At 48.6% G+C, this 26529-nt stretch overlaps 2 protein-coding genes across 6 annotated transcripts in view; both read right to left on the reverse strand.

The window, feature by feature from the left end:
• RNF130 (ring finger protein 130) overlaps positions 1-13833 on the reverse strand; it is a 38125-nt gene extending 24292 nt beyond the window's left edge. For 2 of the 4 annotated variants that reach the window (XM_015875807.2, XM_032447421.1), the window contains exons 1-2: positions 13156-13833; positions 7092-7286 (exon numbers count right to left, since the gene is read on the reverse strand). In XM_015875807.2, coding sequence (XP_015731293.1) covers positions 7092-7286; positions 13156-13501 — 541 coding nt within the window. In that variant the 5' untranslated portion in view covers positions 13502-13833. The remainder of the gene's footprint in view (positions 1-7091; positions 7287-13155) is intronic. The other 2 variants (XM_015875806.2, XM_032447422.1) reach the window with 2 other exon arrangements.
• A 1806-nt stretch (positions 13834-15639) lies between these two features.
• Positions 15640-26529, reverse strand: part of FLT4 (fms related receptor tyrosine kinase 4) — a 45845-nt gene continuing 34955 nt past the window's right edge. The window contains exons 20-30 of one of the 2 annotated variants that reach the window (XM_032447435.1): positions 26250-26338; positions 25807-25954; positions 25289-25383; positions 24734-24856; positions 24319-24430; positions 23853-23952; positions 23306-23411; positions 22271-22410; positions 21666-21789; positions 20804-20889; positions 15640-19491 (exon numbers count right to left, since the gene is read on the reverse strand). In XM_032447435.1, coding sequence (XP_032303326.1) covers positions 19272-19491; positions 20804-20889; positions 21666-21789; positions 22271-22410; positions 23306-23411; positions 23853-23952; positions 24319-24430; positions 24734-24856; positions 25289-25383; positions 25807-25954; positions 26250-26338 — 1343 coding nt within the window. In that variant the 3' untranslated portion in view covers positions 15640-19271. The remainder of the gene's footprint in view (positions 19492-20803; positions 20890-21665; positions 21790-22270; positions 22411-23305; positions 23412-23852; positions 23953-24318; positions 24431-24733; positions 24857-25288; positions 25384-25806; positions 25955-26249; positions 26339-26529) is intronic. The other variant, XM_032447434.1, reaches the window with a different exon arrangement.

A 26529-nucleotide genomic window follows, 5' to 3' on the forward strand; every position in this document is an offset into this window, starting at 1 on the left:
TAGAAGTTAGAGTATGGTCATTATATAGATCTCCTGAAAAGCAATGCTCTCCTGAGCAAAGAACAGCATCCAACAAAAAGGAGCTGGAAGGATATACATCCACCCAGGGAGAAGCTTGGACAGACAGAACACCAGGATAAATGTTGACACCTGCAAATATAAATCAGTTGTCATCATCCAATCCCAAACAGCTCTAACTTGCAATTTTACTATGTGCATACTTAATGGGATAGCTGCACAACTGCATGTATGGAAAGGACGCTGCAATTAATCGTTAAGCCTGTGGAATACAACATCAAGACAGGAGATGAGAGAAGGATGTAGCAGGTGAGAAGACACTAGCAACAATGTAATGGTAAGTTTCCTATAGAGCCCTACAGAGATTACTTTGCTGGCTCACTGTATCTCCGAGTACATTTAGAAAGTCAACTGAAAGTCGTCTGAAAGGAAGATTCCCAGTCTCACCATGAGCAAACAGTCATCCTTGCCAATTTCTCTTTATGTTGATTCTTGACTGCCATACATTTCTCTGAAGCTCCAAATAGAGCCAGCTGTGGGAAGGACACCAAGCTTAAGACAGGCATGGTTCAAAGAGGGGACTTCAGGCACCTTCCACCCACCTATTGCCCCTGGGAACAGCGGGGAGACTAAACAACTGCTGAGCAGCAGATATTTGCTTTCCTCCTGGGTTCCCAAGTGGCCCAAGCAGCTGCTTGGTCAGTGCTGTGGAACAAGGGAAGGTGACAACTCCTGAGCTGCTGCCAGCACTGCAGTGCTGCAAAGAACCTCCCTGCAGACAGAGAGCAAACTTCAAATCCCAGCTGAAGAATGGCACATGCAGGACCACCTGTAAGAGGCACACAGTGGTTTTGATGGGATTTAAAAAAAAAAAATAAAAAAAAAAATCTGCAGAAAATTGAGAATTAACCCACTTGCACCAAAGGTGAGCACTTCTCTGAGGGCTGCTGCTTTCAGCTGAAGTTCTTGCAGCTTCCTTAGCCTTTGACTGCACTTGCTGATGCATGTTGCAGACACAGCATGAGGCACAGACTGCACTCAGCTCACACTTGCAAGAGAATGTTGTTCCCTCCTTATGTAACAAATGACATTTAATTGTAACTGAAGCGTTCCACTCTATTCTGAAAAACCCAAACCTAACACACATTTATCTGACTCATTTTGCAGGTGTCAGTTATAAAGGCCTGCAAAATCCCCAGCTTTCTAATAGAAGTAAAGAACAGTGCAGGAAGTTGCTTGCTGGTTGGATTCAGAGCATGATTCAGATACTGAAAGACAAATCACAATGATGGAGACATCATAATGATCACATAACTGGGAACTGCCTGTTTTCACAAACCAATAGAATTCAGTAATTTTTAAAGCATTTCTGAACATGCATCAGAAATAAACGCATGCACACACCATTCAGTGTGCAGCAAAGGGATCGATCAGCGCCAGATTTCTTGGATTAACAAAGACAGACCACCACAAACAGCAGTTACACATTAGGTCTGGTGGAACACACCCGATCAAGTGATTCCAGACCTTCAATAGCCCTTTCAAGCCACAGTCAGTGATATTTTAAGAAGACGTACTAGAATAAAGACTAACTGATAACATGGAAAACACTACCACCATGGTCTGGCCTTTGGCTATTACGAGCAGTGAGTTTGTTAGAAAATCATATGATAATGAAAATAACTCCACATCTGCGCTGCTAGAAAAGGTGGGCTCTGAGAACAGACATCAGTTCCACACACCTACCAACAATGGGGAACACATAAATGCTTCAGATATTGTAAAATTTTAGCCTGATACAAACCAGAAATTCATCATTAGAATGAAGTCTTGTATTCTAAAGCAGACTTTGTAAAAGCAGACAGTAAAAAGAAGAGTCTTGGCATCGGTCAGAGTGATTAAAACAGGTCTAGCTACACAGGCTTTTATTTTGATCTAATCAGAAAGGAGGAGCACATCCAGGCTGGCAGCACCACCACAATGGTGATATGTTGTCTGAGATGCCCCAAATCAAATACTTCTGAAAGCAGAAGCAAAACGATACTATTCGTCAGTTCTCAGTTCTGAGCAAGGCAAGAACTTAATGCCAATGGGCCTCCATTTTAAAATGAGACTGAACAGCACTTCAAAGCATTTCTCTTCCCATTGTCTTTATAACACTGTAAGCATTGAATTCTTGACTATATGTAAACATGAACTGTAGGATATTTGATGTACAGTGTCAGACACCAGAACAGATGTTCCAACACTACCGTGAGAAAATGGTAAGTGACAGCAGTTTAGGAAACCGTGAGCTAACAGCCACATTTTCAAGGGGTGCGTTGGCTAAACACAACCCGCAGAACCAAACACTGAGCAGCTATTTCTGAAATCAATTCTCTCTGCTACACAAACTTCTGCAGAACAACCTGACAAACCCTCGCTCCTGAGGCCAAGACTTGAATTCTGACGGCCTCCTCAGGGGAACAAAGGAGCAGATATTCAAGCCCAGCAAGGACCAGGCTTCACTGAATTGCAATGGAAATGCAGTGAAGTTATGCCTGCAGAACAGACAAAACTCTGATTGCAGCAGAAGGAACTTCAGTAGATTGATTCTGCCATGGTAAGAGAGGACACTGGACTATGTCACCTAACCACGGCCCAAGGCATGGCAGGATAGTGAAAGGCAAAGCACATTGCTCACAGCAATGGGGACATTCTGAGCTCTGCTCCTTCCAGAGCAGCGTATGATTGAGGCATGTAACTAGAAAACCAGGAAGGGCAAGAGCAGCTTTCCAAAGCTGGGTGTGACGGAATTAACTTCCAAACAAACAGAGCCCAATCAGGTTCTTGTTGTGCTAACTCGTTACGTGTTGAAAAATAAATCCATAGGCGATAAACAACAATCTTAGAAGCAGGAACAAGCCTCCCCGTGCTCATCCTCCTGCACTGAGCAATGAACTGTGCTTCAGTACAGCATTGTTGTCATACTTGGAGATCAGCCCCACAATCCGCTGTGTCCTGCAGTTCATAAAGGAGAACTACACGGCAGGATCCACTGATGAAGCTGTCAGGCCGGGTTCACAATTCAGCTGCTGACACACAAATCCATAACCCAGTTGCTCTGTTCTGACACTCAGTGAGAGGCTTCCTAAGGATAAATCTGCATAAAATCCAAACCATTTCTAAATCATCCTGTTTTATTCCCAAGTCCAAATCCCACTGACATGAGACAGTAAAGCAACCCCCTGCCACATTTCCTCAAGCTTAGCCATATTCTAACCCACCTACCTCTGCCAAAACCCAGAGCACCCCAGCAGACCTTTCAGGTCCAGCCACCAATTTAAGATACAATTGGATTTTGACATCTAAAACACCCTATACTCTTGTATTTTGTAACACAAGCAGGTAGTTGTTGGCATCCTCCATTTTGTTATTCCAGGATAGTATTCTCTATTCCCAATAATGCATGTTGGAACTAGGAAACACGGGGATTTCTAATAAGAGCAGTCTGTCAGGGTCTGGTGTTTTCTTCTGCCTGCAGACAGCCTCAATACAGATCCATCCATCTGGACAGTGTTGCCAAACAAGCCCAGCAATCCCACAGGACATGTGGTGACAGAACCGTACCCAAGGATGCTACAAAGAGTCTTTAGAACTTAGCAAACAGCCTATTCATATGTTTATGTAACAAATCTGACTCCATAGAATCCATGGACTTCAAGAATTACTCTGCAGCCTGAGCGCAGTCTTTGGCTAAGAAAAAAAAAAGGTAATTACTTACAGTCACTAATGGTCCCATGGGCCATTTTGCAGTCACAGAACTAATTACCCTTCCAGCTGGATAAGGAAAAACGAGCCCAAATCGTGTTATTCCAGCTGTGGATGAGGTGTGTAACGCAGGAACACAGGGAAGAGGAAGCTCTGCAAAGCACCGAGCTTTGTGCAGAGATTTCCCTGCCTCACCTCGAGGAAAGCTTTGTTTCCCCATGGTGCAATGTGCATTCCCAGCACCTCTCCCCACATCCTGCCAAGCATCAGAGGTAAATCCTCTCAACAAGGCATCCTAGTAGGAGTTGTTTAACTTGTTCCAAGACATTTCTCTAGCGCTGCTAAACTCTTCCTCTTGGAATCCAGCAACTTCATTGTGATGCTTTCTCTTCTGTTTGTTGGTTTTTCTTTTCTGTTTACACCCATTACAGAAATTCAGAGTATGACATTTTAATTTTAGAGGCTTCTGTAGCTTGTATTCTTTTCTATGAAACCAGATAAAAATTAGGATTTTAATAGAGTTCATGATAAATTATAACCGTTCTGTGTTTTAATAGGGTTATCTCCATCACATAAAGAAATCAGAAAGAAAAAGCCATTTTACATGCATTTCCTTCCTATTCCCATAATTGATTATCAAGGAGTCAGCTACTAAATATTTTCTCCACCACATCGGCTTTTTCTACATTAGACAATATTTGTTCTAACTTGTAATAGAGGTAGCAGGCAAAACCACTCATAAAACTGCCTTCCTGCCAGTGATATCACAGCCCAACACAACCTGTGCTGGGAAGAGGTGTCCTCTATCAGCCTAAGAGAAGGACATCTGCAAGAATAAGCCAAGTTGGTTTATTTTACAAGTGAACTGTAACACATACAAGGATACAGAGAAAGAAACTGTTGCAAAGAGATCAGCGGAAACACATATTGGAAGTTCTACCAACTCCTTCAGGTCAATACCTCCTTTGAACCTCAACCTGAACGGACAGAGACACAGCGGACTGTCACACAGGAAAACCCAATTTTGATGTTAGCAAAAGAAACCATTCAATTAATACAGTGATGGAAGACTGATTTAAGAGTGACAGCTGCTATCTGGCCACCAGAAGGAATTCATATTCTGTTAAGCCGTATGTTGAGTAAGAACAAATTTCCACAAGATTAAAACGTTTAAGATGTGTGTTCAAGCATAAAATAACTTGGATAAAATATTAATCCCATCGCTGAGAACTGCTTACCGAGCTGTTTTCATGGGGAATCACCACCCTGAAGGTTCAAGATGGGCAGCATATGTAAATCTATATAATATTTTCATTATTTTTAGCACAGACATTGCCAAAGCTGACAATTGGAAATTATGCAAAGATCAAAGTGAGGAAGCAAGCAGCTCGCCGGGTTTGCTATCAGCACCTGCTGTTTTCCTCTCTGCTCAACCACAGAGACAGAATACTCCTAAGGCTCTGCACTTAACAGTATAAGAGCCATGGTGCAGAGATACAACGTGATGTCAGGCCTATTTTTATCTGTTTGTGGGAAGAAAATAGACAGCCATGAACCCAGACATCATAAGACAGTTGCACAATTATGTTGCAAAGAATGCATTTCATTTTTAAGGAGGCCTTGACTGCGTGTCAGTACTCTGCACACAACATGAGCTCAGACATAGCATCACCGAACTGTTAAGGATGGAAAAGACCTCTAAGACCACCAAACCCAACCCCAGCCCACCCCCACCATGCCCACTGACCACGACCCTCAGTGCCACATCTCCATGGTTCTGAAGCATCTCCAGGAATGGTGACACTCCTACATCCTGGGCAGCTGTGCCACTGCATCACTGCTCTTACAGAGAAGAAATCATTCCTAACATCCAACCTGAGACTCACATAACAGACTCATCATTCAAGCATAGGTTCATGAATCAATATTGCACTTGAACAACAATCAGAGAGTTAATGGAACACTAGATTCCAAACCTCCACTGTTCTGAAGCTAACACCGAAGGACTAGTCTGCATTTCACAGTTGACACGTGCCTGCAGTTCACTGGGCAAACAGGAAGCTCGTCATGAGTAAATACTTTGAATTAACTCTGCCAAGAAACAGGAGAAGGCACAAACTGCTAACAAGAGACTGCAGACCTTCATACAGGCACTTCAAAGAAAGACCAGAGCTGAAGGCTTTGGAGGTGGGGATTTTTGCCTGTAAAGTACCTGTAGCAGGGTCTATGGAGGATATATACATAAGATAGAAATAGTACATCAGCAGCCTTAGGATTGCCACACTGAGGTTAAAATCTCCCTGGTGGTGGACAGAACTGGGAAGGACAGACCACACACGATAGAAGAAGTCATGAGACACTTTCCATATATCATGTCTGGATGGAGAGAGGGAAGGAGATGCACAACCACATCACCTCTTTACACAGAAGAATGCTATTCGTGTGACAATATAGAGAGCATCACCCAAATTCCAGCTTCCAAGCAATGCCCTGCATTTACAGAAAGAAAACTGAGAACCTCTGGGAAAACAAACAATACACAAAACCACAACATCAGCAGTCAGCAAAGACAGAAATATCCCTTCCTGATTAGGCTAAGTAATTGTGAAGTGAAAAAACCTAGGAAAACTAAAAATATCATTATTAGAATGCTGAGCAACCATTTATAATCATAGATTTATTTTAAGACCCACCCCAGTACACTAATTCAGTGGTGGTAGCACAATGTTTTACATTAACAGACCTAAAAAAAGAAGTAGAAGCCATCAGAAAACCAGACACAGTGTTCCAGATCAGCAGTGGTCTGATTCTAGAGTGCTTAGAACCGGACAAACTGCTGTCTGAATCCATACAGGAATCAACAGAGATGCATCACAAGAAAAGAACTCTCTGCAGCACTGCACATAAGTGTGCAAACTCAGATTCAGACCTAATGTTTGAAAGCCCATACTGTGGATAGCCAGATGGAGATACACTACTACAGGACCCTCCCAGTACTGCTAGGTGGAATGCTAGGCCTGATGTTGTATCACGTCTGCTTTCCATCTCAGCAAGGTTAGAAGTGCTGACGGCTGAGGTCCTACAGGTATTTCCTTATACCCTGACACCCATCTCCCCCTGCAGAAGCACTTCTCATTGCATAGAACATACACCAAAGCAAAATAATCTCTTCCACAATTACTGGCTTACTTCACCATAAGCGCGTAAATAACCATCATTAGAGGACAGGCTGCTTCCCACAGCATCATCTGTGTGCTGCCAGTAGCGCTTCAGCAACAGTTTATGTGGCAAAACAGACAGTGGAAGAGCCTGTATTTATTTACCTTGATGAGTCATGGTGACGGGCTCCTCGCTGGATATATTGTTGTAGATGACCACAGCAGTGGCATTGTGTGAAGCTGCCCGCAGGATTTTCTCTCTGAAGGTACAGTTTCCTCGCTGCAGCAAAGCGATCCACTGCTTGGTGTTGGGAGGGACTTGGAAACGCGTCCGAGGGTCACAGCCCAGGCGATCTGCAACTGAAGGAGTTGGGTGCACATTCAGACAAAGGGCAATTTGCTCAAACAGGTTAAGAGAGAAGAAAACGGTGCTGAATTAGTGGTTGTGCACTAAGAAGCTTCTCCCTCAGGTTAATAGAGCCCATTACTAACTGCGTTCCTCGGATTAAAAGAAAAGAAGTCTCCCCTATAAAGTTCAATCTCACCACTGAAGTTATAACTGTATGCCCAAGATTCAGGCTCAACAACAGACGCTATTTTTAAGCCCAGTGCAGTGAGAACAATGAATTTCCATTTGAATCAATACCTGCCTGCAGGCTGAGAAACACAGGGATATGGTTCATGTGCTGTGGGCACCTACCCAGCAACTGTTTATCAGTCACTGTGGGCAGCATAACATTCTCTTCCTTTCTAATGCAATCACAGCCATCCCTGCAGTGGGAAGAGTAACTAAACAAGAAGATTTTGGAGCAGTTATCTGCTGTGTGCATGCTGCTGCAAGGATGAGAGCAGCAGCCAAAGCCGGCTTTTACACTGCAAGCTTTGCTGGCAAACACGATGTGCTCCTGTTGCTAAATGGGTATCGGTGCTGCAAAGGAGAAGCAACAGGCTTGGCAAATGCCATATGTGAGCCCAACAACATACAAAGACCTTTTTTTTGTCCTCTTAGAAGCTGTAATGTATCCTGGAGCAGCCAAAGCCCACACAGATCTATGTACAAAAAGCACAGAGTGCAGCATGGACGATGGTTTTCTAGTAAGTCAGAATCAACAGCAACTCGCAATGCACTTGTATTTACCCTTTCGAATGCCATGAATAAAAGCACCTTTGCTTATTGAAGATGGATGGGACAAACAGTGAAACCTCAGACATACAATTCATCTGGGTAATAGCCCTGAAAACTGCTACAGTTCCCAAGAGCGATTCAGAAGAAGCACCCCATACAGTTTTCCTATCTAAGAAGTGAGTTCTTCAGCACCGACTCAGAGTGGATGCTACAGCCAGGAGATTCTGTATGGGAGGATGAACAGCAGCACACCTATGGATGGCAAACAGTTTGCTTCAGTGCAGTCGTGTTCAAGGCACACTAAGTAACCTAGATAACGAGTTACTGATTGGAATGGAAGAGCAGCTTGAAATGGAAGAAGCTTCTGAAGAGCCCACCATGCAACCCCGCTCCTGTAAGGCACTACAAACTCCCATGTTTGAGCCGTACAAATTTAAACGCTGACAGAGAAAGTGGCATGAGACAGCAAACAGCCTCTGTGGGAAAAGTAGCACAGATTTTCCACTACAGTAGAGATGAAAGCCTCCCGCGGCAGCGGGCAGAGCTACGAAATGCTGTTGGACCAACAGGATTAGGAGCTGAGATGTGCTGAGACGTGAGCTTCCAGCAGCACAGCAACACACACAGAGTTACTTCTGGTGGGATGATTCAGTGTGTCCCAACAACACTGCTTTAGCCCTATGTAAGCAACACAAAACCGTGAAGGGAAATCTGGTTGGGTCTGATGAGCCTGCAGGTTGCTCTGCTTAATACAGAGACACAACGTGCTTCTCTTTAGGTCAGCACCCCATGCAAACATTAAGTAACCCTTCTGCTTTTAACTAAACAAAACTCAGGAACAACTGCAGAAACCTCTTCCTGCTCCGGCCTTCCAACAGCACCCAGCCCTGCAGCACTGCTGGCTGCTGCAGCAGCTCCTCTGCCCCACACCCAGCACTGACAGCCAGTACCTTTATTGGCCCCATAAGGGATGGATGAACAAATGCTATCATTAAGAGCCAACAGCAATAGCTCCCTACCACTGCATCGCCTATTCTCCACTGTCCTAAGTGCAGTCAGGATGTTGTGGACACAGACTTTCAGATTCTGGATGGTGGCTGTGCCGGAATGAAAAGAGACTTCAGATTACATCAGAGCTATTCTAAAAGAACACACTTGTATGCAAAAAGATACCATCAGAAATCATTCAACTCCACAACAGCAGAAAAATGAAGTGTACAGAAAGCTGCTTCCCTATTGTCGTGCTACCATCCTACCAACCTGAAATATAAGGGACCAACTCCATCCTTCCTTTCTTTGTGCCTATGCACCATGCACACGATGGCAAAAATCTGAGTCCACGCTGAAGTGGCAGCCTACTGGTCATAGAATGGACCGGGCTGAAAAGGACCACAATGCTCATCCAGTTTTAACCCCCCGTTACATGCAGGGTTGTCAACCAGCAGCCCAGGCTGCCTAGAGCCACATCCAGCCTGGCCTTGAATGCCTGCAGGGATGGGGCATCCACAGCCTCCTTGGGCAACCTGTTCCAGTGTGACACCTTCCTCTGTGGTCCACCTCATCCCTTCCAGCCCTTTAGCTTACCCCTGTAAGAGACTGAACCGTTTTGTGGTGGCAAATAATGAAGTGCAGAGCTCAGTTCCAGACCAACAAAGGCTCCATCAGCACTCTGCACACACTGGGCTGGCTGCAGGCTGCTCCCTGTGCCCCACACTTACACTGCACACCCCCCTGACCTAAGCAGGGCACTGAAGCCGCAGCACCTCCTGTGAGCAAGGCTTAGCCTCCTTCCCACACAAAAAGAGCAGTGCCAGCATCCCACAGCCCACTAACTGCATTGCATTATGCTTTCCTCCCCCCCCTCTCTTTTTCAGGTCAGATATCCTGATCGATCCTCTCAGCTAACGCTCCATTCCCTCAGACCAGCAGCAGTCACCAGAGCTTCTCTCAGCTCTGTGCTCAGAAATCCTTTCCCTCTCTGACCTTCAGGGCTGCATCACAGCTGGTGCAGGCAGCAGCACAAAGGATGGAGCAGCACACAGCAGCACACAGCCCTGCCCACATGGCACACCTGAGCACGGCACACCTGCATGCATCACATCCCTTTATGTGCAGCAGAACTGGAGCTCCCAGGAAAGGAATTCAGCTGGGAAACTTATAAAAGCAGCACAGCAGCACTGACCCATCCCGCTTTCAAGGACAGCTTTCTATCCACTTGTGCACACTGAACAGTATTTGCTTTCAACGTATTGGTGCTTCTTCATTACCAATTGGGTCCTCAGCCACGCCAGCTGCAATTCCTGCTTTTTCTGAGTTGCTCCAAGGAGTGACACGGGGCAGCACCTCACTGCTGAGAGCCATGCTACCTCATTGCCCTGGCTGCACTTGGCTTTAGCAGCAGGAGGAACTCTTTGAACAATGGTAATCTCATTTCAGCTAAGCAAAAGAAAACGAGGCAAGCAGGCAGCGCTGTAATAGTTGAGATTTAATCTTGCTAGCTCAATAAGAGTATCACAATTACAGCTATTAACTCAGAAAGCCACCAGCTATGTTATCACTCAATGACTATGAATTAAGCTGGATACTGAGATGAGGGGCAAAGGATGGATGCAGGGCACGGCACTGTCCCTCCACCAAGCTGTTCTTTTGCTTGTTGCAAAGCTCAGTTTTAGATCTCACACCGGAACACCAAATTCCGCCCAAATATTACCCAAAGCTCTGCAATTAAACCTGCTATTCCCAACCTCCCACAGCCAAACCCTGCTTATACCACACACAAAACCCCACAGCACTGTGCATGAGCTGCACTTCCATTTGTCACCTCGAGCATCTGCTCCCTACCTCTACCTTTCCCTAAGGCTGTTTTCTCCTTTCCATTTCATCCAAGGATCCATAAAAAGCACAGGGAAAGCTTTGGTACCGTGTTTTAGCCTAACCACGGTGAATTCAGTGTAAGAGATCCTGATAAAGGAACAGGTGACTGAATGTATTGTGTACTGACATTTAAAGGATGGGCAATCAAAGAGAGCAACGACTTCAGAAATTAAACATAAAGCAACAGACATATTCAAGAACACGAGCTGACCACCACCTCAGAGCACAGCACCCCACACCCCAGGCCATGTGTTACATACACAGCTGCTGAGCCCGGCCCTAAGCTGGTAAACTCATGTGTCTGCCTGCAGGCAAAGGAGGGGAACACAGCACATGGAATGGGACATTTAAGACGTTTCAATTGTAACAGCCAGGTGCCAGCTGACCACCTGCATGCACAGAAATCCCAAGCAATGGGCCATGGTGGGTCAATGCCTGACACCAACACCACGGCATCACCAGGCTGGGACACGTAAGGGCTGGACACAGGGTAAAGCACTACTGCTCCAGCAGCAGAGGCTGGCACTGGCTGCTTGCATTAAGTGCTATTCCAACAAATACATTGCAAACAAGTGCTACAGCAATACAAGCCGGCTGATAAAAAGGCATTACAGCAGCTGCAGACAGCAGCACTGCGCTGTTATCAGAGCCAGATATAAATAAAGCAGAAGAATACAATCACAAGGCTCTCAGGTCTTCAAGGAGCACCTTAACTAAAAGCATAACATACTCTGGTCTCTTTCCTACTAAACAAAGGGTTTTTAAACCACATGAAGCATCTCGGCAGAATTAAAACGCCTGCTCTATGGCTGTCTGTGCAGCACAATTCAGAACAGCTCTGCAGGAAGACCACCACGGCAGTGTTTGCTTTAAGTGCCTTCTGTTGACACACGGAAGGAGAACACCTCCCAACAACACAGGGCAAAGTTTGGATGACTGCAGCACGTTGAACCCACAGAATTCAGGTCTGCAGCTCCGTGATCCCTGCTGTGCCTTGCTGTGCTTTCCCACTCTAACTGTTCACTGTTACACTTTAGCAGCAAGGTAGGAAACGCTGCTCAGGGTGTGCACAGCACCGTGCTCAGCTCTGCTCTCACTGCTTCTCCTGAGAATGCTGTCAGCCTCCCTCAAGGCTTTAATCACACTTAAGGGAAGACCTTGCTGGATGAGACCAGAAAAGGCTATAGGGGAAAATGAAGAAGTAATTAACAGCGGAAGTTTGTTTTTTGATTAACAAAGCAGCTGCTGGAGGAATCAAGTGGTTTGACACCCTGCATGAGAAAAAGCAGCAGGGCTGATCCTACCCCCACGCACCCCTTAGGATAACTGTGACATCCCCAGAGCTTCCAGGACAGCCTGCTGCCTTCACACAGCAGCGTGTGTTTAAGTGAGGAATATCAGGGAGCAGAGAATGAAAGGCTGAGCACATCTGGGGCAGGATTCTGAGCACTGCAAAGGGCAGGATTTAAGACACAAAGCAAAATCCTCGGCAGTCAGTTTGCTCCGAGCTTTGTATCTCCAGCCTTCCCCACCAGCACGCTGTTTTAATACGTTCTAATTAACACGTTGTAAAGGAAACGAAACAGAGCTTCAATGAAACCAGCAAGTGCGTGTGCTGCACGGCCACAGCAGGAGCAGGCAGGAGGCTGATAGATGCTGAAAGAGCATCAACATATTGTCCTGACCTTGATTTGTTAAATCCTCGAGGGGTTTCAGTAACACAGCACGGCTCTTCAGGAACACACAGCAAAACAAAACCAAGCACAAAACGCTCTTAATATTCACCGCTCGCAGGCTGGTTTTAATTGATTACATTGCCTCACGGAATGCATTATTCAGAGGCTGCTGCCCAGAGAGAGGCTGAGAGCGCTGAGATCCATCCGGGGCCATTTGTGGAGGCCAGCAGTCGGGTACAGCGTCACGGATGGTTCTCAAAATAAGCCGTGAAGCGCCCGCTCTCATTTCATCCCCAAACCAACACGATGCCCTCACCCTCGTTCAAGTTGACACAGCGGAAAGGCCGGCGGTTGTTAGGCCGGGCACCAAGGGGCACCATCCGCACTGCACAGCGGCACATCCCGGCGCTCAGCACCACGGAACGGGGCCCACACCGTCCCCACGGCCGGTATCCCCGGCCCCGCAGCGCACACAGCCGCACATCACGGCCTCCAGCCGCACCCCGGGCACGTCCCGCCTCCCCCGTGTCCCCACGCGTTGCGGGGCCGTTACCTCCGTTGATGGGCACCGGTGTGACCAGCAGACCCTTCACCTCCACCTTGGGCGAATCCTGCCCGTAGCGACCGCGGTCGATCCGGAGCAACGTGGGGCCGCCCCGCTCGGGGCTCATCACGGTCACGTTGATGAGGGCGGTGTAATACGACAGCTGGCTGCCGTTATCGTCGGCTCCGGCCGCCCACAGCCAGCAGTGCCCCAGCAGCAGCAGCAGCGCCGAGCCGCTCCGCCGCCGCCGAGCCCAGCGCGGGGCCATGTTGTGCTGCCGGCGGGGCCGCGTTATCCCATCGGACAGCCCGGCAACGGGAGGAGGAGGAGGAGGAGGAGGAGAGCCCGGGCTCATGCCATGGGAGGAGCCAGGGAGCGGCACAACGGCCCGGCACAGCGCGGCACAACGGAACCGGGACCTGCGGGACTTAAATTCGCTCCGTGCGCTCAGGGCCCCGCGCTCACACCGCTCACACCGCTCACACCGCTCACACCGCTCACACCGCTCACACCGCTCATACCGCTCACAGACCGGGGGAGGATGATACGGCAGCGGCCCGTTGTGCGCTCACGGCTCAGCCCCGCGTTCCGGCCGCCCCGCACTGTCCGCATCGCCCCGCTCCATGCCCGGCCCGGGGCCGCTCACGGCGCCTCGACTGCAGCCCGGCACGGCACGCACTGCGCAGGCGCAATACGCCCCACCCGGCGCCACGAGGGCGAGGGGCGGGGCTACGCGAGGCCACGCCCACAAGAGGGCGGGGTCATATATGGGGGCGGGGCCTACGAGGATGACGTCACTCCGGGCGGTAGTGGGGTGGGGGTGCGGGGTCCGTCCCCCCATGTTCCCCCGGTGCAGTGTGTGCTCTATGGTGCCACAAGGACTTGCTTACAGTGCTGGGAGCAGCAATGGGCACTGACCGCATCCCACAGCTCCTCAGCTCCACAGCGCCGGCCATCGGAAGCACGCAGTGTGCTTTAAAAGCACGTGTGAATGGTGCAGTGCTGGGTGCTGGGTTTGGGCTGCACGCCTGGTGTTATAGGGCCAGCCCAGCAGCACGGCTCCTGAGTCGGGATGTGGCCACCACAGCCTCGTCTAGAGCTACTTGTCAGTGTGCTAAAACGGGAAACCTCGCTGAGATGTTCATAATAAATACAAACCCTCTGCGATGCTGTGAAGCTGGATGTGATGCTGTGAAGCTGGATGTGATGCTGTGAAGCTGGATGTGATGCTGTGACACTTTAGCATCGCTCTCACAAAAGGCTCGAGCTGCTCATTGACCAGGGAGGCAGCACGAGAACACAGCAGCCTTCGCACGTTTTGCAAGGCAAATGATGTGAAAATCTGAAGCTGCAGGGCTGTGGGCTGGGATACATTCTGTGTTGCTGAGCAAATAACCGTGCTGCTGCTCTCCTGAGATACAGCCTCCCTGGTGACTTCCCAGCTGCTCCCATAAGCGCTGTGCTTCCCTCCAGCATCTCGCTGCACTGCTCCCTTTGGAGGTGTTGTGGCACATCCCTTAGCGATGCACTTAGCCACATTATGAATGTAAGATAACACCCTAAAAGCTCATTCTCCTGACCTCATTTAGCTGTGAGCAGCAGGGCTGGGCCTGCCCTTGGAGAGCCCCATGTTGGTGCCCAGGAAGGCAGGACGGCCCGCCAGGCTGCGGCTGAGCTGTGGGATGTGCTGCAGGCCTGTGGTGCTGCAAAATCCTCCGAGATCTGCTGATGAAAAGCTCTGTAGAAATGTCAGTGCAATCCGGGAAGTGTTTCTGAAGCAGCAGCTGAATGTTCCGCTTCTGCTTTTTTTCAGTTATTGTTTTTAATGTTGCTGTTGTTGGTAAAGGTTGGTAAATGTTGGGCAAGGAGCCACGTGTCATAACAGCCCTGCAAAACTGCACTTTACCACCAGCCAGAGGAGCAGCCAGAGGGCTGCTGGCATGGGGGGCAGCAACACAGCATGGGGACACCTGGAGCCACCTCCCCTTCCCCACAGCATCCCTGTGCCAGCCCATGTATACCATGTATACCCAATGCTTGAGCACGGTTCTTACTATCAGTTCCCTTCTTCCTGTGATTACTGCCTATGAGAAAGCTAGGGAGGATTCCATTAGAGAGTGCAGTGACAGGGCAAGAGGTGATGGCTTTAAACTAGAGGAAGAACCACGGTGAGAGCAGTGAGGCCCTGGCACAGGATCCAAGGGCTGAAGGGATCTGAAGCCAGGTTTAGCACAAAGCTTTGAGCAACCTGGTTTGGTGTTCTGCACTTCCATGATCATTGCCCCCTGCACAAAGGTAACAAGAGCAGGGCTGGGAGAGATGGCAGCAGGGCCAAGGGCCTGGTCCTGTCAGCAGCTTAACCAACGTGTGTCCGGCTTCGTCATGAGGAAAGGACGAGTTTCCTCCTGGATGGAAATGCCACAAAGCCCAGCTGTTTCCTCAAGGATGTGGCACATGCAAAGGGATGTAAAGGTACAAACAATAATGCCAAAATGATGTTCATTGCACGGGGCCGGTTGGCTGGAGCCAGGCCCAGCAGCACCCGTGGGCAGCAGCGTCCACAAAGCAGAGCGCGGCGCCAGTTATGACTTTATTCATGTTCACATTTAGATATTACAACAAAACTCTTAATGACAAAGGATAACAAGTACGATAGGAGGAGAGGAAAGAAAGCAGTGTTCTAACTGGTTTGATATATAACCGTCAGCTTCCAGACACAGGACTCAACAAGGAGCTGTGAGAACTCACATACACTCACCGGTAGGAGAAACTCACACATGCAACACCCAAACACTCACCCACAACACACACAAACCACACTGCTGTACTCACACACAACCCATGCTGTAAGCTACTTGCTTGGAGGGCAGCCCACGGAAACATCCAATGCTGCTGCAGCAACAACAGGTACCAGGCTAAAATACTGCGATATAAATGAAGTGGTACTTGATACACAGGTTTTTTTCTCCACAGACACGTGTGCATTCATAAATAGGGAATGAGATGCTTTGTTTTCATGAAGGAGGCACAAACATCAAACTTGGGTCTTAGAAGGTGAAATATCTTCTTGTTGTCATCTGTCCTTCCATGGCACCACAGCCTCATCTCAAACCAGAACAAACCCACTTCGTTTTGTGCTCACGCTTATCTGAAGACTGTAAAAAGATGCCAGAAATAACTCAGGAGTGTGGGGATGGGTGTCAGCTTTGTACATCCCCATTCCGGTATTGTTTGAAGAGATCCAAAGTACAACTGTTCAACAGCTCTTCAGTATCTGACATTACAGTTGTTGTTCATCATCAGAGAAGATGAAGAGCCAGCACATGCTCATGTTAAGCTGCGTTGTTCATGCAAGGCTGTTGGCACTGATACAATGGGATGTGATTCTTCCCCCCACACATCTCAAGAAGGTGTAAAATAGAGATAATAAACTCCTATGGGGCTGAATGATTTGAATGTTTAGAATCAGATGTCACTTCATCACCTTCCCCAGCATGAAGCAGGGGATCTTTAACAATGGCTCTCATGAAGTAACACTTCTCCATGGCGATGCTCATGAGCAATTTACACGGAACCTAAAGCCCCAGTGCAGCTGACCCAGCAGGCTGGGAGCACTACTGACAGATCAGGAGTGCTGAGCACCGGAGTGCATAGATGCCTCCATCTCATCTCTGCTGCAGAGCCCTGCCAGTGCCCGGCTTTACTAGTAGGTTTCTAACCCTCATTTGCAGCTACTCTGGAATTCTGCTTTCCAGTTTTGATTCACAGACGTTTCTTGAGCCTCCTGTCAGCTGGGGCAGTGTTTCCAGGCAGAGAACTGTTTACGAAATGCTGGAAATGAATGAGAATGGTGGCTTCATGGCTGTGCATTACCGAGAGAGCAGCCTGAATGTAGCTCTGCAATCTGTCCCCTTTCACCAGTCTGAATCCCAGCACAGGACACAGCTTTCCTTCTGCCAAGTAAAAAAACACACAGGGCAAGATGAGGGCAGGAGAATTTGGCCTGGCCCGCACCCTGCTGGCTGTCCTGCTCCCCTGGCCTGGCTCTGCTGCATCTCCTGCCAGCAGCATTCTTACCGAGTCATAACAATTCCTTAAAGATTCTTAAATTCCTGGCAACTTTGGGGGACATCAATAGAAACTGGGGAATCAATTGTCACACAGTTTCAAATTCCACGTCCTCAGCCAGCTTGGCTCCAGCTGGTGCAGTTCTGTGCCTCTAATTGCCATGGAAATCACAGCCATGTCCTCCTGCTGACATGGGATGGGAGGGGAACACTGGGCGCTCTGCAGACTGAGGGAATCTGAATGACAGCCATGCTTTTCCCATGAGCTAAATAAATCTCCCCCATTACATTTGTGCAGACAACTATAATTAAGATTTGGGAAAGTCATCCATAACAACTCACGTCAGGAAACACATAATACCTTCTGTAAGAGAAATACAGCTTTGGGAAATGGTACATCTGATAGAAAACACGATTTTCAATGCCCAAACTCTTGCCTCTATGCAGAGGTGTGGCCTGCATGCAGAAACTCCCCAGTGCTGAGATGCCCCTGTGCAAGGAGCTCTGCCAGCCACCGGCGTGTGCGAGAAGATGACAAGCTGTTCAGACAGCCTGTGCACCCAGACTCCTCTGGTGGTGACGTAACGGCTCTGTGGCTGAGCCTTTGGATTATGAACAGGCTGGAAAGATGTAGGTGGAAAGCAGTGAGGCAGCAGCGCAGAAACCTGCTGAGAGTGACTGTGGAGGTTCCCCAGAGCCTGAATTCATGTGGTGTCTTTTAGAAACAAAGGGCCCAAGTGATGAGATGGTTCCTCAGCAAATACATGTTGTCAGTCCTCCGGAGACAGCTGCATTGTGCTGGCAGCTCTGAAACAGAAACTGGAGAAGAGCCTATGGGGCAGAGGGTGCTTCCTCTGAGCCAGGCAACAGATCGTGGTGCAGAGTGGTCCATCCAGAATTAGGGCTTGTGCTCCAAGCAGGTGCTGCCCTGTGTGTGCTCAGCAATGCCAGCACACCAGGGGATGCAGCTCAAGGCACCTCACTGCTAGAGCTTTGTTCCTTCCGTTGTTTCCAAAACCCTCACAGCAGCTTGAAAATAAACATTTCACTCCCTAACACTTATATCCTTTTCCTTTCAGCAAACACCATATTTTCACTCTATGTTTAGAAGCCAGCTGAAATTAACACAGCTTTGCTTCAATTTCTCATTGGGAACAACAGATGATCTCAGTGCTGCTCTGGGAGAAGCGGAAGGCAAGAGCAGCAGACCTGCGAGCACAAAGCTCCCAGCACAAAGAATATAAAGCCCTGCTTCACACAGGGCCTGCAAAAAGAGTTGCCGTTCATCTCACTGGGAAGACTTGGGCCATCAGCTGACATTCTGATGGCTGTGCTGAAAGGGCTAAAAAATCCCTGTGATAAAGCAGAATGGCAGGTCCCCCTCCAGCAGAGATGAGAGGGGTGTGGGTGTTGCTTGCAGAGGAGATGGAGAGGCTGGGTGTGCGCTGGCACCTACCCAGAATGAAGTGTGCACGAACCTTTACAAAGATCCCTTGGGATCTCTCCACACACCTCTTCACAATGTCCTGCTCTTGCTGCTAATACCACCAGGGATTTCTTGTCTTTGATTCTGCTCTGCAATTCAGCAGCTGACATCATGAGGAGAGAAGGAGGAAGCGATCCAAGGAAAAACATTCAGGCTGCACACCAGGAAGAAACTCGAGACTAAGACAGATCTATTTATATCTGACCTGAAACAGGCTTTCTGAATGGGAAGCTGATCTGAGCGGAGGCTGGATGCTAGGCAGAAGGTGCTCTAGTGCTGAACACGGGCACACAACTGCCAGCAGAATGAATCTGTTTGAGCCACAGAAATAAAAGATACCCAAGGAATCAGCAAGGCACTCTCTCCAGTCCCAGCACAGAGAAGCTGCAGCTGGAGATGTTGCGTGGACCATCGTGCTGTGGTTCCGAGGACTCTGGTGTTTCCCCATCTGTTTGGGATGGGTTCGCTGCTGGGGTCGGGCGTAGGTTGAAGGGGAAGCTCTGAGTGACCCTGATGATGTGCTCAGTGAGGGAGGGGATGCCTCGGCAGGGTGCCTCCAGGGCCTGGTGCCATTAGTACTGCTCGGAGAAGAAGGAAGCGTGGAGAGCGGGGGGACTGGCCCCCTCTGCGGGTGGGGTGCAGCTGCCGTCCTCAGAGTGTTCTGACAGCTCCCCGTATTCACTGTTGTAAAAAGTCTGGCCTCCGACCTGGGATCCGTATGACGGCCGACATCTGCCCCGCAGGTCTGACTGTTCTGCTGACAGCTCCGCAGTTCGGTTGGGCCCTTTACTGCTGTGAGGGAGAGACACAGAAGGTCAGTCTGAGCCCTCCTGGAAACCTCCATCCCGCTTAGAGAAAACCCAGCTTCAGCAAACATCATCTGCTAATGCACAGGGTCAGGAATGGACCTACACCTCTGGTTCAATGCACAATAAATGACCTTGCTCTAAACCTTATGCACTGTAAAACCTCTCTATATAACCCAGCCACAGGGCTATATCACCTCCTCTAGATAGCTCTAGAATGCCCAGGGAAGGGTTGGGACTCCAGTGAGCAGGTAGAGATGAGAGACATCATCTCAATTTCTCCTGGACCTGGCATGAGTAGCAGGAGCTGATATAAACCAACAGCCAGGATGGGGGAAAAAGAAACCACGGATGATGACATGGAAGGAAAGCAGCAACCCCATCTCAGTGCCTGCCAATAGCAAGTGACTGGCAAGAAGTCACAGAAGCAAGGGCAGGGACATGTCCAAGGAAAGGCTAAAGGGCATTGTTTCCTAGAGGATGGGACATCAGGTCTATGGTGTAGGAGACAACAGGAAAGTGCCTCAGGGAAAAGAGGATGAGGACAAGAAGCAGGAGACAATCTGATACAACACAGAGGCCACAGGGCTATAGGTAATGGCAAGGAAAATGACCAGCCTGATCTGATGTTGGAAGGGAGAAAAGGAGAAGAGGCTTGGGACTGGCTTTGCTGGCACATGAGCTGACGTGGCTCACACAATACACTGTCACAGGTATGAGGTCCCAGCCTGCTCCAGCACCAAGCAGAGATGAGCAGGATGTGTTCTTACTCAGAATCAAAGCTTGGTCAAGGACATAACTACTCAAAACATCCTCAGCCCTGAGAGTTCCAGGTTTAGGACCAGCAGGCAGGAAGTCCTAAGGCCTGGACCTTGCCTGCCTTGTCACATCAGGGCTGAAGGAAACTCGGCTGGGCTGGGGAAAACCCCACAAGGCTTCAGTCTGCCACTGTGATACACCTCGCCAGAAAATGACAATAAACAAGGAAAGCCCTTTTAATACCATCATTCCACTACACCTTATTACCTTGGTGGACACGTTTTCAGTCCTTATGTAACATGAGTTTGTCTGCCGAATGGGCATAGTTAATATTTTAAAACCTAAGCAAGAGGCAGGTCTGTTCCTTATTCATTTTGCCTCTCATAAATGTGTGTGCAGGGATTTCTCTGGCTCAGAGCCCACAGCCCTGCTGCTGCTGAGAGCCCCAAGAGGCGTATCCTACAGGGAGACAAGAGCTTTCTCCTTGTCTTGCTGTGTTTGACAGCAGAGATATCTGAGTGGCTAGACTTAAGGAGTACCTGAATCCACCTTCTTTTCTGTGTCGATTTTCTATCCTCTCAAATTCCTCAGATGCCAAAACCATCCCACTGTCTGTCTGATTGTCCTGCAAGGAAGAAACAGGAGTTATCAGTAACATCCCTGTCGACTGATCAGACAGGGAAGGGAGGAGGAATCGTTCAGGAGATGAGATCATGTCTATCTGTGATAGGAAAAATAGGAGTATGGGCATTTTACTTCCAGCAAGAAGCTGGATGTGCGTGGAGCTTGCTGGGGATATTCTCAGCTGCCTTTTATAAAGCAGCACATTCAAAGGTAGGATTTGTGTGTGCAGCTCAGCGTTACAGAGTGCTCCCTGTCTGGAAGATGTACTACCATGAAATCTGTGAGAGGTGAGATGCTCCCCCTGAGACAACTGCTACTGACTTCAGTTCTGCCTCCGCAGGAGATGTAAAACCAGACCAGTCTGCAGAGGTCAGGAGGGCTCCTGCTGCATACTGCGGTGTGACAGCACAGAGGAGCTCCAGGACAAGCACTCTGGATTTATCTAGTCATAGCTGGATTTCAGTATGCTTCACCAGGCTACGTTTACAGATTTGAGAAGGGTGAAAAGCAGATTCTTCTCTGAGATCATTTACAGAGCTGGCTTCCAGTTCTAAACCTCCCTGTTTCACAGCCAGACAAGCTGTGTTGTAGAGAAACACATACGTGCCAGATGGGGAAATGAATGTACGTAGGACTGGACAGACTGAACAGGAATGGTACAGACGGGCAGACATTAGATAGATATGACGTTCCTCCCATGACCTTAACAGCAAAGGTGTCAGGAAACAGCAGAACATTTCTTTGCCCCCTGCTCAACCCCACTCAGATGCCACTCACCGGGTGTGCCTTGTACATTGTATGTGTCATGGGAAACTCTTCGAATGTCTTTATCCTGGATGAACACCTGATCTGATTTCCTCCCGTCAAACAACCAGGGAATGAGACGCAGTTGTAATATCTACTGACAGAAGCACACGGTATTCAGTAAAACCAACAGTCAAAGTCCTGAACAAACAGGAGCTGAACTCAACTTCCTGGCCCTGTAACTACAGCACGCAGGGAGGGAGGTGACCCAAGTGGTGGCTGTGGGGAGGAGGGTGGTGTCAGCTTAGGCCTTGTGTCCCCTTACTCCTGCAGTGGGGAGCACCCAGACTGGGTGATGGCCGTGATGATGTTGGTGGGGTGTGTTTCTCTGATAGTAGCTGGAAGCACGAGGAGGAATGTCATGTGCTCAGACATGTCATGTGCCATGCACCAGTACAGGAAAGTAATTTTGCTTTTATAAGCAAGATGCTATGGCCTAAGTGCTTGGATCACACCTGAACAACTGGGATTTTTCCAGCTTCTTGCTACTGGGTTCTCCCCATATCCCTCAGGCTCCCATAGAGCTCACGCCACCGGCTGCTGCTGGGCTCCCTCGGCCCTTTTCAGAGGGGATTCACCTTGCTGCTAGGCTGTGACAACGTATCCTCATGTCAAAGTCTTCTTCATCTGAATTTTGCTGGGCAGAGGAAGGCACCTGGGAGAAACCATCGTCTTCTGAGCTGTGAGAGTCATTCAGTGGGATGTAATCCTTCCCTTCCTGGTAGGAAGAACAGTGAGTGGCTTTACAAGAAAGGGAGGCTCTACAAACAGAAGCTGACAGAGCTGGGCAGGAACATTCCTATTATGTCTCATTTCTCACAGGCAAACTATTTGTCTAGAGATTTCTGTGCCCTCTGAGTTATGGGGCTGCAAGTGCTGCAGTTGCACGGAGGTGTTTGTGAGCAGGAAAACAACTCAGTCCAATAGCACCTACAGCTCTCCAGCCAACATGGACAAAGCACTGTGCTCTGTGGGAACAAACAACTGGCTTAGTTTTGCCTCTGCTGGGATACAGTGCTGAAAGGTTAACATCAGAGGGGTAGGATGGGACAGCACTCATTTGTAAGCATTTAGTAATCTTCTGAAATGGAACACCCAGAAATAAAACCTAAAAGCAGAGCTGCACACTCATCACAGCTATAAGTGCTGGTGAGCAGCCACACTGTGGTGATTAGTAAGAGCTTCTCAGAATTACGTACATCTGATTTCTGTAATGGAACAGTTATTTGGTTCGTATGACCCTGACATTTAGATCTGAAGATAGAGTTTCAGAAGCCCTGGTGAAGTCCTGGTTTTCATTATGCAGCCATGTGGGAGGCAGGAGTGCCAGGGCCTTGAGTCAGCTGAAACATTTCCAATAATCATCTGGAGATTAGGATGGAAATACCAGAATGACGACTGAGAGGACACTTGCTTTGCAAGGACTGGAACTATAATAGGATGCAACAAGAAGGCTACTGCAGAGCTCTTGTCTCCAGTACCCCTGAATGACAGACCTGGAGACACAGTGTTAACCCATGGCCTTCACAAAGGCTTTGATTGGCTAGGGAGTCAGAGGAGGACACATTGAGCTGGCTGTTCAAAACCGAGCAGGGACACAGAAGGGTTTTTACCTGTTGGACATTTTCCTGAAGGAGGTTCCCCAGTATCTCCACCAGGTCTGAGAAAGTTGGTCTCTCCTTGGGATCACCATGCCAGCAGCTCAGCATTATACGGTAACTGCCAAGGAGAGGTGATGGTTTTATGTCACAGAAATCCCTTTCTACTACACTCTACAGCTTTAACCCACGTGGTTTCTGCTGGAACAGAGTGTACCTGCGCTGTGAAGAAAACCTTGGTACCCAGCAAATTGAACATGGGCCCTGTGGACCTACTAGAAGGAGGTTCATTGTGTATTGAATACAACTGCAAGCTCAGACAGAGCCAATTTAGACACCTCAGCTACTCTCAAGAGTGGGAAAGCACATTATCCATCTGCAAAGTCATCCCAACGTGGTTCTGCACAAAATTTGGTGGCCATAGATCTGTCCTGCATTTGAACCCATCTGGAATACCCTCCAGGCAGCCACCAAGAGAGGAGAGGTTGTCTCTTCCCAATAGTGGATGAACAGTCTCTGCATCTGCCTGCCCTGCCCTGAATCCATGATGTTTCTGACTCACATTTCTGCAGTAGCATACTCTGGAGCTCTCATCCTGGTACCGTCTTTGAGCCTCTGGCAGAACTCCTCGTTGATCTGGACTCCAGGGTATGGAGATGCCCCTAAAAGAGGTTTGAAAAAGGGTGAGGAAGTGAGAAGATGAAGTGTGCCATCAGAAAACAATTCTTATCCTGAGACAAGGACTTCCTCCTAAAACACATGGGATGTGTGGTCACTTCTGATGCACAGCCCACATCAGTTCTGACCAAGACAGGTTCTTCTGCCTCAGTAAGGAAGAAGCTGCCCCCCATCACCCTGTTCCTTGGTGGATATGGCCTCTGTATTTCTTTTGCCCAGACTGACGTCTTTCCCATCACTCCTCAGACATGCTGCAGAGACAAGGGCCTCATGCACAGATTCATCCACCGAGCTGCTAGGTGGGACAAAAGCCCCTCCTGCCTCAGCAGCACGTGCCCCTCAGCACTCACCCAGTGAGAAGATTTCCCAGAGGAGGACCCCAAAGGACCAGACGTCACTCTGGGTAGTGTAAACCTTGTCAAAGATGCTCTCTGGAGCCATCCACTTCAGTGGGAGACGGGCCTGCAGGAAGGAGAGGCAATGCAGAACTGTTCATTCAAGAACCAGAGACAATAGCCCTGATCCTTCCTCCATGGAGGAGTGGAGGTTTGGTGAAGCCAGAAGGAGGGATGAAGACACTGGAAGAGTATAAAGATAGAGGAGTGCTGATGGGCTGAGCAGCAGAAGGAAGGAGACAAATCTGGTGGTGATGGAAGACTGCACCTCCATCATCAGGCCAATGGTTCCTGGTCCCAGCCACAAATGATTCCACTCCTGCCTTTTTCTATCTTCCTTAGTTTAGTCCATCCCCAAGATGGTACTCACACTGCCTTTTCTGACATAATCAGGGTCTTTGTAGATGTCTCGGGCCAAGCCAAAATCACAGATCTTGACCACATTGTTCTCAGACAGCAGGATGTTGCGAGCTGCTAGATCTCTGTGGATGCACTGAAGGCACATGAAGAGGAAGAAGCAAAATCAGAGGGACAGGAACTGCCATCATAAAGTGCAGAGCATTCCCTTCCCTTATTCTTCCCTTGCTAACCCGAGCTGTAATAGGAGAACTGGGGAGGTGAGAAGGAACTAAAAATAAAGATTTTTAAAGGAGATAAATAAGGGGTTGACAGAATGCAATACAGCCAAGTTCCCACCTTTGTATGTCTGTAACCCAGCTGTGTGCAGGGTTTTGTAGTAATAAATCATAAAATGATTTCACAAACTGGGACGTGAAACTGGAAACAGCCAGTCAAAGAGACTGGCTGTCCATGGGAACCTGTACATACATACACACATGATCTGTGATTACAACAGACCACACCAGGCCATCTCCAGTCAGGCATGCACAAAAGAAGAATAGAGGATGGGAAGGTGTGTGCTCACCTTTCTGGAGGAGAGGAACTCCATGCCACTTGCTACCTGGAAGCTGTAGCAGATCAGGTCCTCCATTGTCAAGGGACTTTGCCACAAGTCATCCACTGTCCAGGGGTACAAAAACATGGTTAGACATTGAGTTGTCTTGTGTCCCACTTGCTGCTCTCTAGAACTGCAGGATACATACAGCCCCAGGGTGAGATACTAGATAGTCCTGTATGGCTATAAGGGACTCTGAAGGTCAGATCATCATTCCTGCCAAGGGAGGACCCACTGAGAAACCCCTTCTGTTCATCTTTCTTTAAGCCAAAAAATAAATCTAAATTAATTTAACCATTCCTTTAGGGTTTCTGAAGTCCATTACAAGAGACAGGAGATTAATACAATAGCCCTGTTGAGGGAATTGCCACACAGCAGTGGAGAGATGAGCTCTGTGGATGGGTCCCTGCTGCCCACTGCCATGCTGTAGCCCATTCTCCAGTTTAAGCAAGTCTGTCATTTTCTTGGCAAGCCAGGTGAGGTATTACCTTCCTGGATTGGCTGTGCTGTCTGGCTCTTGTGCATCAGAAAGCGGTTGAAGAGAGCACTGTCACTAGTCCCAGACCGACTCCTTCTGTCTGCTCTCACTGCCTCCACAATGGACTGGACCTGAATACGCAGCCTGGGTGACTTCTCCTGGCAAGAAGATAAAAGCAAAAACCTCAGCAGGCAACACACACAGCATCCCCTGCACCCATGAGCTGCACAGTCATGTCCTGCTCTTAGACTGTAATTCTGGCCTGGAAGCATTTATCCTCCTCCGCAGAAAGAAATTTCTTCCCTGATGCTGCAGTGAACCAGCATCTCTGTGAAAAACTGACATACTGCCAGACAGAGGCTGTCTTTCCCTCATTGTTAGATTATGTTTCTGAATGCATGTCTTCCCCCCCTATCCATGGGGCAGTTCCTAGGGATAAAGGAGGTTACTTACCCTGTAGGGACTGAATCCTTCTCGCTTGGTCCGCAGGTAATTGGAGAGGTTGCCATACTTGCAGAACTCAACGATAACCATGAGTGGACCTAATGAGAGCAGGGGAAGAGACAAGGATCTGCAATAGCCACAATTTGCCCTGATTCACATTATATCAGCCTTGCTGAGCAGTGGCACCAGGGCTAGGCACACACACCCCCACGTATCCCCACAGTCACATATATGGCCAGAAGAAATGGCACAGGGGATGAGCAGTGATATCTGGGAGCAGGCTCAGCCT

This window comes from Coturnix japonica, chromosome 13, assembly GCF_001577835.2.
Source record: "Coturnix japonica isolate 7356 chromosome 13, Coturnix japonica 2.1, whole genome shotgun sequence".
Taxonomy (NCBI): domain Eukaryota; kingdom Metazoa; phylum Chordata; class Aves; order Galliformes; family Phasianidae; genus Coturnix; species Coturnix japonica.